The sequence below is a fragment of the Arvicanthis niloticus genome, chromosome 16, assembly GCF_011762505.2.
Source record: "Arvicanthis niloticus isolate mArvNil1 chromosome 16, mArvNil1.pat.X, whole genome shotgun sequence".
In the NCBI taxonomy this organism is placed as follows: Eukaryota; Metazoa; Chordata; class Mammalia; order Rodentia; family Muridae; genus Arvicanthis; species Arvicanthis niloticus.
Window position 1 is genome coordinate 58416975 of NC_047673.1, and position 20893 is coordinate 58437867.

Sequence of the window (20893 nt, forward strand, 5' to 3'; positions counted from 1 at the left end):
TTGCCTAGAAGCGTGCTGTGGCCCGGGGTGGGAAGCTGTTTGTGTTTATTCCACAGGTGGAAACAATTCAATTTGGGTCCCCACGTGGCTGCTGCAGCCAAAATGGCGGAGCGATGGCGGAGCACGGCCTGGAATCGCTGGCCCCCACGTGGTACAGACGTGGCTGCAGGAGCGGGAGCCGTCGCAGGATCAGAAAGAAGGAAGCTGGATTACAAGATTTCGGCTCTGACTCTCCTGCCATTTTTGGCTGAGTATATCGATGTGGGATTTGGTAAAATCTTAAACTGTTCCAGAGGTTTTTAGTTCAAATTTAAGGTTTTAAATAAAGGCAAAATCTCTCAGTTCGAGACTGCACCTAAACTGGCAGGCAGGCAGGCAGAGGGAGGTTAAGTGCATTTACATTTGAATTAAGACAATGCAGACTGCCTGTAGAAGCCCGGGTGCAAAGCATTTCCTTTTGTTCTGGGTCTTCAGACCAGGCCCTAGAAATGTGCTTAAGGGAATTTGTCTTTTGTTCTCATTGTTTCTTGTGAGAGGAGGGGTAAACCTAAGACCCAAAGATTTTACAACAGTCTGTGGGCTAAAGGTTATGATTGTACTGCAGAAATTAAAATTATATCTGCTTCCCTCCATGAGTATAGCTGTGCCTGCTGATAGAATATGGTTCAGGTTGTTTTAATTCCTCTGTATTTGGAATTGTTGAGGATGAGATGCCTTAGATTCCTTTAATATGTGTTACAATTATTAGAGAATAAAATTGGCTTTTATCCGATATTCTCATGGAACAAAAAAGATTGGTTATTAAATTAATCCAAAATAAAGTTCAAATTTAAGTTTTATACAGCATAACTTGTCTTCTCCAGCTACCATTTCAATAAATGTTTACATAAAAGATATTTTTATACCATTCCTTTACATTTTTGGTAAAGGTAAAAGGTTTATAGGTAATAAATTTATTCATAATGTTTAAGAGCCCATGAAACAATATTTGTTAAAAAAATAATTGCTTCAAAATATGGGTAATATTTTATATTTTACATATATGTACAAATTTTGTTGCTTTAATACAAAAGGGTAAGAGGTTAAATCCTTTGGTGTATATTATAGCTTATTAGTGGATTTCTCTAAAGAAATTTTTTCTACAAACTATCGCTTCAATATAGCGAGCTTTTAAAATTTTTTAAAATACTTGTTACTTCAAAAAGATATTCAAAGACAGTGTCTTTCAATGTTTGAGTCAATTTGACTTTAGAAATAACTCAGCCATTAAGGCTGGACTTAATTTAAAATATAAAGGCTAAACTCCCAGCGGCCACGTGGTGTCTCACAACCATTTGTGGTGAGGATCTAACGCCATCTTCTGGCCTATGAGTGTACATACAAAGAAAATTAATTTACTTTAATCTTGATTTACTCTTAGTAATTTTTAAAGGTTGTTAAGAGATATTATTTGACTAAAACCTCATTTTAAGCTTACCATAAGAGGATTTAAAACCTCTGTTTAATGTTTTCAAAGGGATGTAAGTCCTAAATTAAATCATATATATATTTTCTTGAGTTTATCTTGCTTCAACACAATTTATGTGTTGTAGTCACTGTTTAAATGTTAAAAAAGGGGTATATCTGCCTTTGTCTTGTTAAATATGTTTCATAAAGTACAAAATGTTTCGGCTACAAGATTTAATATCTCTAGCCATTTAAATGACATTAAATTTAATAAGGTGTTTGAAAATACATCTGCACAACCGGTGTTGGTGTGTGTAGACCCTTCATTTTTCTTTATGTTATCCAACCTTCAGAATAATTCTGATATCTTGGATTATAAGAATGTTACATGCTTTTTAGCACAAGGCTAGAATGGATCACTAGACCTAGCCTTGGTTGTGCATGTGCCTACCTTTGTGCCCATCTCAATACATCATTATAGAGACTTAAAATATACTTTGGTCAATCAGAGAGTTGATTGGCTCTAGCCCATGTGAAGGGGCTCACAGATGTGGCTCAAATAAGCTGTGTCAACAGCCCCACATCCAGGTGTTACACCTCTAAGATTTGTGAATGATACATTTACTTAAAGCCATGATCTTTCTGCTTATTTAAAAGAAAAGTGAAATGGGAAATTGGACCAGATACAGCAGCCATTGCAAATCCGGATTTCCAGCCTTGATGGAGTGTGGATGGAGCCTGTTTCCCGTGGAGATTTTACTTATTAAAAATAAATTTCTTCTGCCTTTTCTTTCTTTCTTTCTTTCTAAAGAGCGGGAATAGGCCTGCTTGATATACAGCTCTATGATGTGAATTAGTATTCATAAATGGTTGGTTTGTAAGCTCAGAGCCCAGCAATATAAGTGACAAGGTAGCTAAAAGCCTAAGCACTCGCAAGCCTTGGAGCAAGCATCCCTCCCTCAAATTTGACGATCTAGGCTGGAAAATAGCCTATGACAGAGACATTCTCAGTCTATGCACCCCAAGAGCTCGGCTCATTTGCACTGGGTAGATGAGAAGTCTTGTCCAGTCAGCTCTTGCCTAAATAATTGTGATACCAGATAATAGGTTGACAGCCCTTGCACTCCTGGGAGCTATATATATACTCCATTGCACAGGGATGGGTGTCAATTCTCTTTATATTTCCTTAGCCCATGCACCCAGAGGACTCGTTTCCATGGCACCTGGAAGGGTAAGGAAAAAATCTTCGGGCTATAAGCTCTTGATCGCTTACTCCCCCCCAAGATGGAGTTTGCTTGATCGGGTTTGAGTTCGAATCTTATTTGGTACTACATTTAATAGGCAAAAGGCTGTTTCATATTAATAATTTAAACAGGGGGAGATGTAGGAAGCTGCTGTTAGCAGTGGCTATACAATTATCTGCGCAGTTGCTAGGCTGATAGGCGGGCCATTAGTCACTGCCAATCCCGAGGCATATTGGGTGGTGAACGAACAGCCAACCAAAAGTGAATACGTCACTCTAGGGTGTATTTAAGGGAGCCTCTTCCGGTTTCTTCCGTCTTTTCCGCTTTTGCTGTTACAAGAAGTAAAGCCTCGTCTGTAGTGATACCCGATTACTGCCTCCGTGTCCTTATTCGCGGGCGAAAAGGGATTTTGGGGGCGCGCGATACAGGTTTTCCTTTGGAGTTGCTATCCCATTTTGGGTCTTCAATCCTTCTTCCTATTCTTCCAAATAAATCTCCAAGTTCAATCCACTGTTTGGCTGTGGGTATCAGTATCTGTCCAAGTGAGCAAATGGGTGGAGCCTCTCAGAGGACAACTCTGCAAACATAACAGAATATCAATAATGTCAGGGACTGATGCTTGCTCGTGACATGGGTCTTGATTTCTGCTGCTGATGATTGCTCATTCCTTCAGTCTCTGCTTCATCTCCTGGGCCTGAATTTTTTTTGTAGAGAAAATAAATTTTGGGTCCATATCCCCAATGTGGTGAGTCACAGCTAAGGTCATCCCAATTGTTTCTTGGGTGCCTCCCTTATCCTAGATCTCTGTCTCATCAGAGATACCCCCACCTCTTCACCATCTTCAGTTGCAGATTTCCATTCATTTTCATGGCCATCTAGCCATCTCTCTTCTTCCTCCCCATACCTGATCCTGAACTCCTCCAATTCCCCTCCCTGTGTCCTCTCCTCTCCAGTTTACTCCCTCCATCTGCCTCTTATGACTATTTTATTCCCTCTTTTAAGTGAGGTTCAGGCATCCTTACTTGTGCCCTCCTTCTTGTTTAGCTTCTCTGTGTCTCTGGATTGTACCTGTAATTTTTGAACAATAAGCACTTATAAGTGAGTACATACCACACAAGTCCTGTTGGAGCTCAGAATGATATTCTCAAGTCCCATCTATTTACCTGCAGAATTCAGGATGTCTTTGTTTAATAGCTGAATAGTATTCCATTGTGCAGGTGTACAGCATTTTCTTTATATGGTCTTCAGTTGAGGGACATCTAGGTTGTTTCCAGTGTCTGGCTATTATGAATAAAGCTGCTATGAACATTGTTGAAGAAATGGCCCTTGCTATAGTGGGACATGTTTTGTCCCACTATATGCCCAGGAGAGTCATAGCTGGGTCTTGAGGTAGAACTATTCTCAGATTGCTGAGAAACCACAGAAGGGATGTCCAACATGGCTGTACAAGTTTTCATTCTCACCAGTGATGGAGGAGTGTTCCCTTTGCTCCACATCCTCGCCAGCCTGTGCTTTCACTTGACTTTTTGATCTTTGCTTTTTTGAGGGCTGTAAATGGAATCTCAGAGTTTTGATTAAGCAGCACTTGGTTTTGTTGATTCTTTGTATTGTTTTCTTTGTTTCTATCTTTGACTATTTCATGCATTCTACTCCTCTGGAATGTGATTGCTTCTGTTTTATCTTCAGAGTGAAGATGTGCTGTTAAGTTGCCAGTATGAAATCGCTCCAATTTCTTTTGAAGGGACATGGTGCTATGAACTTTCCGATGTGCACTACTTCTATTGTGTCCCATAAGCTTGAATACTTTGTGCCTTCATTTTCATTGAATTCTAGAGTCTTTGCTTTCTCCTTTCACCAGTGGTCATTGAGCATAGAGGTTTTCAGTATCCATGAGATCGTAGGCTGTCTGTTGTTTCTGTTGTTGATATAATCCAGCTTTAATCCATAGTGACCTTATAAGATGCAAGGGGTTATTTTAGTCTTCTTGTATCTGTTGATGCAGATCTGTATCTGTATATTGTCAATTTAGGCAAGGTGTCATGAAGTGCTGAGAATATACATGTATTGGTGTTTGTGTGAAATGATCTGTAGACATCTGTTAAGTCCATTTCATTCATGACATCTACCTGTCTATCTGTTTAGTTTCTCTTTTGGTGACCTGTCCATTGGTGATTATGGGGTGTTTATGACCCCTACTGTTAATGTGTGGAGTTTGATGTGTGATTTAATCTTGGGTAATGTTTCCTTCTGAAGGAGGATGCCCTTGCATTTCAGGCATTGCTATTCAGAATTGAGACATCATCTAGGTGGTTTTTTTTCTCTGATTAGTATGCAGTATCCTTCCACATTTCTTTTGATTACTTTTGGTTAACAGTCTATTTTATTAGATATTAGAATGGTTACTCCAGCTTGGTTCTCCAGTCCATTTGATTTTTAATCCTTTTTGCCAGCCTTTATTCTGTGGTAGTGTTTACCTTTGTTGCTGACATGTGTGTTTATATGCAACAGAATGATGGATCCTGTTTATACATCCACTCTGTTAGACTGTGTCTTTTTATTTGCTAAGTGAATCCATCAATGTCGAGAGGTATCAGTGACTAATGATTGTTTGTTCTTGTTATTTTGTTGTTGTTGTTGTTGTTGTGTGTGTTTCCCTTCTGTAGGTTTTGCTGTGGGATGATTAACTTCTTGTGTTTTCTTGAGCATAGTTACTCTCCTTGTGTTGGAGTTTTCTTTCTAGTGTCCTCCCTAGTGACGGATTAGTAGAAAGGTATTGTTTCCATTTGGTTTTGTCATAAAATATCTTTTATTCTCCATCTATATTGAATGGAAATGTTGCTGGGTACAGTAGCCTGGGCTTCCAGTTGTAGTCTCTTAAGGTCTGGAAGACATCTCTTCAGCCCTTTTGTCTCTTAAGTCTCTGTTGAGAAGGTTGGAGTAATTTGGATTGGTCCTTCTTTATATGTTTGATGTTGCTTGCCTTTTTCTCTTCATGGCTTTTTGAGATTCTTCTTTCTTCTGTACATTCAGTGTTTTGATTATTTTGTGCCTAAAGGATTTTATATTCTGGGGTAATAATCTCTTGGTTGTACTATAAACTTCTTGTATGTATGTAGGCATCTTTCTCTTTAGGTTAGGGAAGTTTTCTTCTGGGATGTTGTTGAAGATACTGTCTGGGCCTTTAATCTGGGAATCTTCTCCTTGTATTCCTATTTTTCTTAGGTTTGGTCTTTTCATAGTGTTCCAAATTTCCTGGATGGTTTGTGTCTCAAGTTTCTTGGATGATTTGTGTTAGAAACTTTAGATTGTACATTTTTTGACTGATGTATGAATTTCTTCGATTGTACCTTCTGTGGCTGAGATTCTCTCTTTTATTCATTGACTTCTGATGGTGATACTTGTGTATGTATTTCCCATTCTCTTTTCTTGATTTTCCATCTCCATATTACACTGCCTTTTGTTGATTGTGTTCTTGTCCTGGCCATTGCCATCCCTTTGTCTCTGGTGTTGGTTGGCCTACTCAACCTTGGTAGTAGCAGGGAAATTTGTCTGAAATCCTCTTTCTTGGTTGAGTCTTTATGTGGTTTACATATGAGGGTAATTGTGGCCTTATAGAATGACTTTGGTAACGTTACTTCTGTTTCTAATTTGTGGAATGGTTTGAGAAGTATTGGTATTATCTCTTTCTCTGAAATTCTTGTAGAATTCAGCCATAAGGTCCCGGGCAGTTTATTTTATTTTATATTTTATTTACATTTCAGACGCCATCCTCTTTCCCCATTTCCCCTCCCTAGAAAACCCCTATCCCATGCCCCCTTTCCCTTTTTGCTTTTATACAATTTTTTAAAATGTTAGTCAAACGCTTTGTAAGTTTGGTAATGCTCAATCAGAAGTGTAACCTAATACCCAACCTAGATATATCAACTATCTTTGACTGGTGGAGACACGTGAACAACTGCCTCCATGCGCCCCCTCTTTCTCTCTCTCATCACCTTGCTTCTCCTCTCCTTCATCTTCTCCTCTCCTTACTGCATCTCTTCCTCTCGGTACTCCTTCCCCCTTAGCTCCTCCTACATATCACCCTTCCTGTTACAATAACACTTTTCTCTCAAAATACAATTAGAGCATAATTATTCCTATTTGTACCAGTGAGGTACAAGATAGTCCTAATACCCAGCCCATCCTTTTGTTGATTAACCAGAACCTCTGTCATCTATCCTAACTAAAACATTTAGTTCTGAACCTGGCTTTTTTCTTGGCTTAGAATAAATGGCAGCTGAAGAAATTGAGCATCCTTGGAGTTACTGCAGTTGTGCAGAGACAGCCACAAGGCAAGAATTGCCTTTTTCCATCTACAGACAAATTACTGTCTAGAAAAGGACACACTTGCAGAATAGTCGACTGATTATATCTGCCTAGACAGAGTAATCAGCCCTTAATAACTCTGCATCACTAAGGTATGTCAGATGCTTCTTGGCCGGAAGGCTGAAGATTTGATGCTCCAACATTCTGTAGTATAGGGGCTGTCCAGGTGTTCAGCGGTCTCTCTAAGTTGACTACATTTTAGAAGCTATGATTTGTGCTTCCCATAATTTCAGTCAACTCAGTCACTCTGGATTTCTGTCAGGGTTGAAGACCTATAGTCTCATAGCCAATCCTGGCTATTTACTTTGAGAGAAAAGACCCGGGCAGTTTTTGATTGGGAGATTTTATGAGTGTTTCAAATTCCTTAGAGATTATACTTCTTTAAAATTGTTTATCTGATCTTGATTTAACATTGGTAAGTAGTGTCTATCAAGAAAATTGTTCATTTTGTTTAGATTTTTCCAAATCTATGCAGTGCATTCTTTGAAGTAAGACCTGATGGTTCTTTCGACTTGCTCCGTGTCTGTTTTTATGTCCCCCCTTTTCATTTCTATCTTTGTGAATGTGGATACTGTCTCTGTGCCTTTTAGTTCGATTGGTGAGAGTTTGTCTATCTTGTTGATTTTTCTCAAGGAACCAGCTCTTGGTTTAGTTATTTGTATTGTTCTATTTGTTTCCAGTTTGTTGATTTCAGCCCTGAGTTTGGTTATTTCCTGCCATCTACTCTTGTGCGTGTTTGCTTCTTTTTTTCTAGAGCATTCAGATGTACTTTTAAATTGTTAGTACGAGATCTTTCCAATTTCTTTGTAAAGACACTAAGTGCCATGAAATTTTCCTCTTGGCATGCATTCACTGTATCCCATAGGTTTAGGTATTCTGTGCCTACACTTTCATTGAATTCTACAAAGTCTTTCATGTCTTTCTTCATTTTGACACTGATCCAGTGGTCACTGAGTAGACAGTTGTTCACTCCCATGAGATTTTATGTATGCTCTTGATGTTTCTGTTCTTGCTGCATTCCAGCTTTCATCCATGGTGGTCCGATAAGACAGAAGGGGTTCTTTCAATTTTCCTGTAGCTGTTGAGGCTTGCCTTGTGGCTGAGTATAGGTCAATTTTGAAGAAGATCCTGTGAGGTGCTTAGAAGAAAGTGTATTCTTTCGAATTTGGGTGAAATGGTATGTAGGTATCTGTTAGGCCCATTTGATTCATAACATTTGTTTAGTTTCTGACTCAATGACCTGTCTAGTGGTGAGAGTGGGATGCTGCAATATGTTACTACTAATGTGTAGGGTTTAAAGTAGGATTTAAGCTTTAGTAATGTTTCTTTTACAAAGGTGAAGGCCCTTTGATTTGGGGTATTTAGAATTGACATGTTCTCTTGGTGTATTTTTCTGTGATGAGTTTGAGATATCCTTCCGTGTCTCTTTCATTGATTTTGGTTGGAAGTCTATTTTATTTAGATATTACAATTGCTACTCAGCTTTCATCCCAAGTCCCTTTTCTTGGAAAAACATTTTCCAGTCCTTTACTCTGAGGCAATGTCTATCTTTGTTTGCTGAGGTATGTTTCTTGTATGCAACCGGAGGATGGGTCCTGTTTCCACATCCAGCCTGTCAGCCTGTGTCTTTTTAATTGCAGAAGATGAGTTCACTGATGTTGAGAGATATCAACAACCAGTGATTGATAATTCCTGTCATTTTCCTGTTTGTGGAGGGAGGATTATTGTGTTGGGAACACCAGTCAATTTGGTCTTTTGCAAGCTTCTCCTTCCTTGATTGGCACTCTTTCTTTAGGTTGGGTAAATTTTCTTCTATGAGTCTGTTGAAAATAGTTTCTTGTCCTTGGAGCTGGTGCTCTCTTCACTTTTGTTCATCCCTATTAGTCTTGGTAGGACTTTTCTCACACTGTTGCAGATGACCTGATGACTTTGAGTCAGTAATTTTTTAGGTTTAACATTTTCTTTGGTTGATGTATTAGTTTTGTGTATTATATCATCTAGGCCTGAGATCATGTCTTTCGTTATTTTTTATTCTGTTGGCTGTGCTTCTGTTCCTGTTCTCTTTCTTAGGTTTTCCATCTCCATGTTTCCCTCAAACACAAATTTGTGTTTTCTTTACTGCTTCTTTTACCATTTGCAGGTTTTGAATTGTTTAATTCATCTTCTTCACCTGTTTGATTGTATTTTCCTATATGTTGAAAGGGATTTATTAATTTTCCCTTTAAATTCCTCAGTCATCTTACTAAGATTGGATTCAAAGACGTTTATTGTGCTTTGACTGTGTTAGGATATCCAGAGGTTACTGGGCTCTAGATGTGTCATATTGATTTAGCTCTTGTTGGTTGTGTTCTTATGCTGGGTTTTAGCCAACTGGTTATCCCTGCACAGGAGTGGTGAGGTGGGCTACCTTTGTTTGGACATTGGAAGTCAGGGGACAGTGTATGTCTCTGGGAAACTGGGCAGAGCATTCGAGGTGAAGAGGTCTAACTTGGATGTTCCTGGTGCAGAAGACCTGCTGAAGTTGGATTTAATTATGGACAGAGAACGGAACTCAGGTGATGCCTTGCAGTAGAGCTCTGGGTTTTACTCTTTTTAGGGGTGGAGTTGAAACATGGTCTCACACTGTCAACAAGACAAAAGGGCAACCAACAGATTGGGAAAAGATCATTACCAATCCTACATCCGATAGGGGGCTAATATCAAATATTTACAAAGAACTCAAGAAATTAGATGCCAAACAACAAAATAACCCATTAAAAAATGGGGTACAGAGCTAAACAAAGAATTCTCAACTGAGGAAACTCGAATGGCGGAGAAGCACCTTAAGAAATGCTCAACATCCTTAGTCATCAGGGAAATGCAAATCAAAAAAAAAAAAAAAGAAAAAGAAAGAAAGAAACATGGTCTCACTAAACACAGCTCTGTTGATCCAGGAATCCACAGAGATCCATGTGCATTTGCCTCCTAAGTGTTGAGGTTCACATTGTGTGCCACCAGACTCAAGCTATAATTCTTTCCAGAACCATTAGGCTAGAGTTAGAAAGAACCACAAGAAGTTATTTTTGAACCAGTTGATTATCCTGGTGAGGACTGTGCTCTTGATCAGTCTGAGAGAGTTCATTTAGGATCATCACAATTGTGTATGGGTATTTATTTTTAGGCATTAATGTTTGATAAATTACTGTCACCTTTGATTTGAAATATACAGGGAATAGAATAGTTCTACGTGAAGTAATTTGCTACAAATGAATATTTACTCTAGAATAGTCTCTAGATTGGCCTCATAGAAATTGATGCTAACAATGAGTCTGATCATTATTATATGTAATGTATTTCTATACTTGTAATAAAAGATATTTTGTTTTTATTCTCAGGAGAGTTTGTTGTTAAACATCAGAGGTCTTCGTCCTGGTAAGGTTTAACAATACATTAATACTAGGTGAATTCAAAGATAAGAAGCAAATTCTAGTTGGGAGTACTTTGAGACCTGTGTCTTACATGTCCCACAGTATTATGAATGTATGTTTAGCACGCTCAGGGTAGTTCATATGAACATGAACATTTCCAAGAACCAACTCACCAGTTTGGATAAAGAACCTTCTGGGATTAACTATGCACATTGATGTCCATCTAAGGTTCTTTGGCCTTTCAAAGCCTTACTGAATTCAATTTGTGAACTATGGCCCACTCTTGTAGTTATCATTTCAGATACTTTTCTAGTCTGAGAGCTTGCATAATTTGGGATGATTCTCAGTTATCAGTCCTTTCTACAGGATGCCAACACATTTCTTTCCTCCTTTGACACCAGCTGTACATGTAAAGGAATTTTTGGTGCAGCATCTTTCATAGACTTTGGAAGACACCCATGTTTTCCAGAATGCTCCATCCATCAATGATCTGTTCTCATGATCTGTTTTCAAGAGTAATGAATCCTTTGACTGCTAATATACTATCTGAATATACAGAGCTAAACGACACTGTGACTATTATTTATCTCTCTATCAAAGGGGCTTTTATCTTCTACATGAGATGGATATGAACATAGAGGTGAAGGTCCATCCATTCCTTTCCAGGATGCTAGGTTAGACAATGGTGTGGTAGAAAATTAAAAGTTATATTTCAAGCTAATTCTGTGCTCCTTAGGATTAATGACTTCCACAAGAGAGGACAACTATATTGTCCTCTTTATTTGGGCCGTGTATCAACAAAATATTCTCTAAACATTATTAAATTGCTTTTTGATTCCATGTTTGAAAATACCACAAATCCTCAAAACTAATGTCCAAAGTGAAGATTCAAAAATGTACAACTGTTCAAAGACTCCTTGCAAAATACACATGCTAACTTCTATTTGGAATTTTAAACAGTTCCACAGAAAACTGCAAATGTCCACTACGTTTTATTATTCTTTGCTCTTGTTATTACCTTATTGAGTTCGTAGAAATGCTTGTTTGGCATAGAAACGGGCAGATTGTTGTTTCAGGATTCATTCATGCATGAATTGCGACAAAGCAGCTTGAACATTACAAAAGCTATGATGGGTTTTTAGAGTTCTAGCAGCAACAGAAGTCTATTTGATCATCCACAAACAACCTCTAGGGTGGTAACACCATCATCAGTGAAATATGCACAAAGTATCCTGAGAGACAGTGATGTGCTGCTCCAGGGGCACAGACTGACATTGAGTCTGTAGATAAAACCATCAGTCAGTACAGCCTCCAAAACAAAGGAGGAAGTGGTACTAGTGTCTTTACATGTGTGAGTGTGTGTGTGTGTGTGTGTGTGTGTGTGTGTGTGTGTATCTGTATGGTTTTGTTGGTCTAAGTTTTCTGGGCTAAATTCTTCTCTTTCTTTCACATGAGGAAAAGTGATAAGGAAAGTGTCCCTAAACACAATCTATAGGTTGAAGAACAAATTAATAGATTTTTTTTTTATAATTTACAATGTAATATAAATTAGGAAATTAAACAACAAAGAATTCAAAGCATTTGATTGGTGTTTTCTCTGAATATTAAATAACACTCTTCAAATACACCATAGTGAAGGAAGTCCACCAGAACAGCTAAAATCTATCCTGAAAACACCTTCCCATGATGATACAGGTAAGATTAAGAGTGAGTACTCTATTGATTCTATACATTCTATTATAAATAGAGGTTTGTTCCTGCTAGAATAGTCACCAAGGAAATCAAATATGTGTGTAGTTGTATCCTTTCTTAATTTGCTTCCAAACATTTTTAGGATTCACGTTTAATTAAGGAATTGTTTCTAAAAAATTTCCAATTCCCATTATATCACCTGAAAGAGCTTTGTTTATTTAAAATGAACAAAATGTAGTGTCTTTTTATAAATAAAAAGATTTTTAACCTATTCCACAATATGTATCCTCTCGAATCACGTAACAGCAATTTGACTTTGTTATAAAATGGATCTTTACTTAGGTTTTCATAATAGATATATCATATTACTGGCTTCATATCACTACATGGGTCAGTGTCCATACATTGTGATCCTGTTGAAAAACAACAAAAATACAGTGTTCAATTACTTTCTTTATGTTTTGAGGACTAAATATCAGAGCAATCTGGATTTTTTCCTTCATAAAATTCCTCAATTTCAACATATTTGATAATTCATGTATTATCTCATGGTTATTTTTAGTTGTCTTCCATTTAATGTGAATATCTTGAAATAATAAATAACTGGCTCACTCAGAAACTTTTAAAAATAATGAATAGTGTGTGAGTTTTGGAGGGAGTGCTGGGGAATGAAAACTGCCATTCTAAGCATTCTGTGCAAGCAGCCTCCATATGGGCTACTCTGACAGCACCTTTTTCCCTGTAGTTCTATTAATTACAAAAGATATAGTGATGCTTGGTTTATATGAGACAAGACATAATTTGTAGAAACAACTGCCACAGTAGAAAGAAAGTTGAGAGAAATCACATCGTTTTGTAGAACACAGCTTGGATGCATCCTATATTCAGTCTGAATATGATGCTTACAGTGGGAGAGACACCACAGAATTTATGCTTTCAGCAGCTGTCACCACAGCATCTCACACCTACTTTACCTTTGGAAAGCAGCAGCCAGAGAATAGTGTAGAGGAATCTAAAGGACCCTCTTCTCATAAGCATGAGGTGAAATAGTATTATTTATAATGGGGGTGAGTTTCTTTTAAATAATTTCAGCACTGCAGTTTTCTTTGTGGTGATGAGGATTGACAGGGGCCTCACACATGCCTAGCATAAGGTCTACCATAGAGCCACTTTCTAAAGCCCATTTCCTCCATGCTTCTCTCCCTGGAGTCATTTTCAGTTTGCATAACTACCAAGAGGGTCTTTCCAGTAACTATTGCCATAGGAGGCAATGGAAGTTGATGCTGAACTTCTTTGTACTGCACATGAGCTAGGGACCAATGCTAGAACTGAGGGCCTTTAGCCGCTTCCTCAGAAGATCTCAAGTAGAATAACGCACTGGTCTCTCTAGAGCTTTGTCACACTGGCAGCTGGAAATTCTTTGTAAAGGTCTTTGGGTCTCCTATTTTTGGCTATGTTGCAATGACAGTCACCATAGACTGAGCTTCCCTGTGCTAGGAATGAATCTTCTTCTTCAGTGAAGTTCAAGTCAACACTTGGAGAAGCCCCTTTCACTTCTGTATGAGATGAGTATGCTCACTTAGAGTTCTGCCAGCATCCCTAGGGCAGAGACTACAAGCAGCCATGGCAACAAGATGCTATCCTGTTAATAATTCACTATGGTATAACAATTCAGGCTAAGATGACCCTTCTTGTGTCTGATAGTGCTCAGAATCATAGATATCTTGCCCGACAATTAATATAAGTAGTAACTTTTGATAAAATTTTCTCTTCCTAGTTTAACAATACAAGGAAGTGGAAAGGAAGAGTTCCCCATATATGTATTGCTTACCAATCGATATTCACTTTAAAGGCTTTTCATAAATGGTGTCACAGCATATAGGGGCACAAAATAGTAGCCTCATCCCACTATAATCATGTTTCCTACAACTGTTGTTTAATGACAGATTCGCCTCCCTCATTAAAAGCTAGTGAGAAAATTACAAGAACAACACCAGTGAGGTAAGAATGTGTGCATTTCCGATACATTAATCTGTAGAAAATATAACCTTTGACACTGTCTTTGCCTGTGTGTAAGACAATGCCAGCTTCTTTATTTCTTCTACAATCACGAGCTGAATAATTATTTATAGAGCAAACTATGTTGAAATTAGTGAGTACCTCTCTCATACAGCATGAAATGCTGAAAAGAATCCAAGCCAGGAAGATGATCCAATGGATAAAATGCTTGCCATGCATGTGTGAGAATGGGAGTTTGGATGTCCAAAGTCCACATGAGGTCTGATGGTCTCATGTGCTACTGTATCCTGGGGCACTCATAGTGAGACAGGAGGTGGTGACAGAGACTCCCCTGAAGTTTACTGGATAGTTGGCCTGGGGTTTTCATTCATGAACAAGAGATCCATCCACAAAACTAAGATTGAAAGAAGGTTGCATGTTTTTTTTTTTTTTCCTAAAGGCATCCTGACAAACCGTCCAGCTCTGCGGCTGTCAGAAGGTCTCAAGCTGAGATTGATCCAACTGCTTCTACCACTGCTGCTGACAGAGGGTCTCCAGCTGAGATTGATCCAACTGCTTCTACCACTGCTGCTGACACTGGGGCTCCAGCTGAGATGGATCCAACTGCGCCTACCACTGCTGCTGACAGAGGGTCTCCAGCTGAGATTGATCCAAGTGCTCCTACCACTGCTGCTGACACTGGGGCTCCATCTGACATGAATCCTACAGTTCACACCTCTGCTCCTGTCAGTGCGGCTCCAGCTGACATGGATCCTACTGTTCAGACCACTGCTGCTGACATTGGGGCTCCTGCTGCCATTCATCCAACTGCTTCACAATGTCCTACTGAGCATGCAGAATTGAATGAAAAACATGACTCAGAAACAGCTAGTGACACTGGGCCAGACTTCATAATCGATTTATCTATTTACAGGGAGCATGCAAGGGACACACCCAATGCTGACCCAGAGCCCATTCCTACATCCTCTTCCTGCTATTCCATGGATTCGACCGAATCAACTGATGGAAATCTTTTATCATTGCTTAAAGCAGAAGACAAATCTGAAAGTCTTTCTTCAGATGATGAATTCACCCTCGTTCCTGATATAGACGAATATGGGGCTCCAGCTCAGATGGATCCAAGTGCTCCTACCACTGCTGCTGACAGTGGGGCTCCAGCTGACATGGATCCTACAGTTGCCACCTCTGCTCCTGTCAGTGGGGCTCCAGCTGACATGGATCCTACTGTTCAGACCACTGCTGCTGACATTGGGGCTCCTGCTGCCATTCATCCACCTGCTTCACAAAGTCCTACTGAGCATGCAGAATTGAATGAAAAACATGACTCAGAAACAGCTAGTGACACTGGGCCAGACTTCATAATCGATTTATCTATTTACAGGGAGCATGCAAGGGACACACCCCATGCTGACCCAGAGCCCATTCCTACATCCTCCTCCTGCTATTCCATGGATTCGACCGAATCAACTGACGGAAATCTTTTATCATTGCTTAAAGCAGAAGACAAATCTGAAAGTCTTTCTTCAGATGATGAATTCACCCTCGTTCCTGATATAGACGAATATGTGGCCTCTACTCAGGATGCTGAGGTTTTTTTTGATGCTCCCGAGTCTGTTGATCACACTGAGCATTGGAGAACCACTGTCAGACCGCCAGGTTTTCTTTTGGCACCAAACATGCTACGGCTGCAGTCAAGGCCTTTCATTTTGTTCCAAACCCTTTTGTTTTCCATGATGATATGGATGAGGACTCGAGTTCGCCAAGTGTGGCCTAAAGCAAATGGAACTAACCGAGGTCCTCCCACTAATAGAAATGATGAACCAGGTATGTTAGACCACAGTAGTTGCTTAAAATCGATGAACTTTATTTTAGATAGAAAACTAGATCTCTTTGCTACTAATAATCATGACTTTCTGCTTCTATAGGGCTATTCAAGCATTACCTAAAACCAGAACAAAAATGTTTCCTTTTCTCAACTTCTTGCAAATACTTCACATAGTATGACAAAACCAGTTTAAACCAACACATCTGACCATCTAAATTTGGTTGGTACGTGGTTGTCTCCCATTATGGAATGAGAAAAATTTTTTCACTCCCAGTGTTTTTCACCTTGTGTTTTCTGAATGACCAAGCATAGAAATCTTTCTGATAAACATTAGTGTCTATCTATCTCTGTTCTTCTGAACTCTGACTTGGGAAGATAGCTTCGGCCTAGAAACAAACATTCCAAAAGAAGCCACGTCTGAGAATAAAAGTAACAAAACCAGCCTCCACCTTCTCACTGTTTCTCATTACATTGATCCTGATGATAATGGCACTGATGCTGCTGATGCTGACCCTGACAATACCGCCAATGATGTGCTGATGATACTATTGATAATTCTTGCTTTTCTCCTAGTTGCTGCTGCAGCTGACCAGTACACCCTTGACTATGGGGCCAGGATGGACTGCTAAGAGAAGACACACTCTCTAACACAGAAGCTTATTATATATGTATATATAAATTTTAAAGTAAAATGTTTTAGCTGATAGTAGACTACAGTAAAAATTTGTTGCTGTATTAGAGTCTCACTTGTGCCATGTGATGTTTTCTGAAAAAAAATTGGTCATTTACTTTTATTTTTATTTTTTCCTTGTTTACATATTGCTTACTGCCCCCTTCCAGTCAGCCTCTCCTACAATCCTTTCCCCTTGTTACCCTCCCCTTGTCCTCTGGGTGTGTGAGAGCCACCTGGTTATCTCCCCACCCTGGAACAGGAAGTCTCTGTGTGGCTAGTTGCTTCCACTCTTACTGAGTCCATACAATGCAGTGCAGCTAGAAGAACATAACCCACATACAGGCAACAACTTTTGAGATCGCCCCTGCTCCAGTTGTTTGGGGCCCATAGGAAGACCAAGCTGCACATCTGTTACCTATGTGCATGGAGGCTTAGCACCAGCCTGTGTGTGTTCTTTGGTTGGTGGTTCATTCTCTGAGAGCCCCGAGGTTCCATGTTAGTTGATTCTGTTGTTCTTCTTGTGAAGTTCTTGTCCCCTTAGGGACTGTCATCCTTCTTCTTATTCTTCCATAAGAGTTTTCAAGCTCCATCCAATGTTAAGCTGTGGTGTCTACGTCTGGCTAAGTCAGCTGCTGGCTGGATCCTCTCCTAGGACAGCATGTGCTAGACTCCTGTCTGCAAGCATAAGAGAGTATCATTACTAGTGTCATGGACAGTTGCTTGTCCATGGGATGGGTCTCCACTTGAGCTGGTTGTTGGTTGGCTGTTCCCTCAGTCTCCACTCCATCCCTTGTTCCTGAATTGCTTGTAGACAGGAAAACTTTTGGGTTGAAAGTTTTGTGAGTGGGTTGGTGTCACTATTGCTTCATTGGGGTTCCTGCCTAGCCAGAAAAGGCAGCCTCCCCAGGCTCCATATCCCCAGTGCTGTGAGTCACAGCTAAGCACACTCACATTGATTCTTGTGTGCCTCCCCTCTCCCAGCTCTCTGTCTCTTCCTGAAGTTGTGCCCTCCCTTACCACCCCATCAGTTGCAGATTTCCATTCATCATCATGGTTCCTTCGTCTCCCCACACTGAATCCTAAAACCCCCTTCTCCCTTTTTATCTCCTTTCCCACCCAGTTCCCTCCATCGATCTGCCTTCCATAACATTCCATAGAATCAAATATCCTTTCTTGTACCCATCTTCCTGTCCAGCCTTCTTGGGTCTTTGGAAGGTAGCATGGACATCCTGTATTTTATGGGACACATTCTGAGAGGGGAGAGGTCATGCATTGGCTCTTTTTCACTGAGCCACTGGATTATATTCCTGCTTTAGGCTCCTGGGTATATGTGATGTACATAACTTAAGACAGCAGCTCCTAGGCCTTGTATAAGGAAAGCAAAACAAACAACTTCAGTTAGTTTATCAATACTTTTCCATTGTCTCTTTTAAAACACTGTTTTGGATACTTTAACATGATTTAGTTTAAAAACTACAATCATTTTCTTCTTTGTTTATGCTTAAATTTTGTAGATTTATATATAGAAGTCTTTGGCTACTGTGTATTTTCTATGCACCATGTGCTAGAAATGGAGTGCTCAATCCTTTGGAACTGGAGTTATAGACAATTGTGAGCTGCCATATGGGAGCTAGCAATCAAAACTGAATGCTCTACAAATAAAACTAGAGCTCTTACCTACCGAGCCAGCTTTCCATAATATTTATGTTATTTATACTATGTTATACATAATATGGAAAATTTTATCATAAGATCTCTTGTCAATTTTAAGGCAAAAAAGATCACTAAGAAATATTAGATCAATGTGATCCATGTTTGCTAATAGAACAAACAAAGACATTTTGAACTGGAACTATGACCCTGCTCCCCTGTACTCAACTTGAGTACATGTTGTGTGTGTATTGATACACATGTGAAGGACAGAGACTGACATTGTCTTCCCCTCATTTTCCTGTGCCCCACACATGTGGAACTAAGTGTGTGGTGGTCATAGGAGTCACCACTTGACAGTTCTGTCCTGCCACATTGTGGGTCCTAGGGACTGAGCTCAGGCCACCAGGCCTCCCCGTGAGTTCCACTCTGTGCTCCCTCAGTTTTGGAGACACATTCACTCATCCAAATCCCTGGAGTGTTTGATTTACTCTCTTGGAGCACACTGACTCTCAGACTTGCAGGCAAGTAAGCTTTGGGGATCCCCTTATCCCCACATCTGCACTCAGGTTTTCAGGGCAAGTGTTTTACCAATTGAGTTTTACCAACTACTCCAGCTCCTCATTCTTTTGTCCTATTCTTATGCCTTACTAGTTTATCAAGGGGAACCAATGACACAACAGCAGATTTTCCAGAGTCCACATGTTTCTTGATCATTTTGTAGTTCTAAAGGGTTAATAATTCTTTAAGTTGTGGCTTCATATAAATAATGGAAGGATAAATTTGAAATTGCAGTTTCAAAATATTCTTTTGCTTTTGAAGGTTTTCCTTAAAAACACTGAATTGTCCAACTCTAGTTATTCATCCTGTCAGTCCATTTATTCCCTACATGTAACTTAGATATCTCCTGTGTAGAATATACATTCTACTATCTATCCAGATCTACCCAGTCTTATACCTTTGTTTCTCTGCCCAGCCAAGCTTTCTTACATTCTATAAATTTAATATTAAATGAAAGGTACCATACTCTTTGGAACCCTAATTTCATGTTGCTGAAAGCTTTTTGAATGTCAAGCATGGGAGCTAGGATGGCATAGTTTATCACCTTGTAAGGATATTTACCCAAATTTGGTGTGGGTCTGGGACACATTGACTATTTTATTGAAAAGGACAAGGTTCTGGTTTGCTACCATTTAGCACCTGGATTACCATAAATACTTTATCTATTGTATTAGAAGTATGTTGTGGTCCTGCTGGCAGCCAATATAGAAACATTACTCATGGGCATTAAAAAATGAAATGTGGAAATGAAAACAACCACCCTACTGATGACTGAGGGTTTAGATTTCATTTGTTGCTAAAAATTTACATAGATACAAGAGATCTGTAGAATCACATCTGTAGGTCATGCCTACACTTTCTCAATCATACAGCAGAAAACCTACAGCCTGTGAGTCATCCACAGGTCACACAGAGCTTCTCAAAAATATGTCTGTCCATTCTCAGACAGAGTTATTACATAAACAGGCTGGCTAGCCAAGGACCAGTAAGATTCTGCCCAGAGCCTTGGCAACCTAAGACAGAAGTGCATTGCTTTTGATAATGCATATTCCATGATGGGTAAGGAAGACCTTCTTGGCAGAATGACCTAAGACAGGCTCAGTCTTGTTTTTGTTTTTTTTTATATTTTATTTACATTTCAGATGCCATCCCCTTTCCCCATTTCCCCTCCCTAGAAAACCTTATCCCATGCCCCCTTTTTCTTTTTGCTTTTATACAATTATTTTTAAATGTTAGTCAAAGGATTTATAAGGTTGGTAAAGCTCAATCAGAAGTGTAACTCAATACCCAACCTAGATATATAAACTATTTTGACTGGTGGAGGCACGTGAACATCTACCTCCATGCCCTCCCTCTTTCTCTCTCTCATCACCTAGCTTCTCCTCTCCTTCATCATCTCCTCTCCTTAATCCATCTTTTCCTCTCGGTACTCCTTCCCCTTTAGCTCCTCCTACATATCACCCTTCCTGTTAAAATAAAACTTTTCTCTCAAAATACAATTAGAGCATAATTATTCCTAATTGTACCAGTGAGGTACAAGATAGTCGTAATACCCAGTCCATCATTTTGTTGATTAACCAGAACCTCTGTCTTCTCTCCTAACTAAAACACTTAGTTTTGAACCTGGCTTTTTTCTTGGCTTTAGAATGAATGTCAGCTAAAGACCATCTTCTCAGATCTTTTCTCTCAAAGTAAATAGCCAGGATTGGCTATGAGACTATAGGTCTTCAACCCTGTCACAAATCCAGAATGACTGAGTTAACTGAAATTATGGCAAGCACTTAGCATAGCTTCTAAAACTTAGTCAATTTATAGAGACCACTGAACACCAGGAAAGCCCCTATACTACCGAACATTGGAGAATCAAATCTTCATCCTTCTGGCCCAGAATCATCTGACAGACCTTAGTGATGCAGAAATATTAAGGGCTGATTACTCTGTCTAGGCAGATATAATCAGTCAACTATTCTGCAAGTGTGTCCTTTTCTGGACAGTAATTTGTCTGTAGAAG

At 39.4% G+C, this 20893-nt stretch overlaps 1 protein-coding gene across 1 annotated transcript; it reads left to right on the forward strand.

Moving 5' to 3' along the window:
• Positions 1–113: 113 nt before the first annotated feature.
• LOC143434580 (uncharacterized) lies at positions 114–16704 on the forward strand. The gene is made up of 5 exons (XM_076913731.1): positions 114–151; positions 9444–9610; positions 10430–10466; positions 14613–15997; positions 16572–16704. Exons 1-5 carry the CDS (start codon positions 114–116, stop codon positions 16625–16627), a joined length of 1683 nt encoding a protein of 560 aa, XP_076769846.1. The 3' UTR covers positions 16628–16704.
• Positions 16705–20893: the final 4189 nt, after the last annotated feature.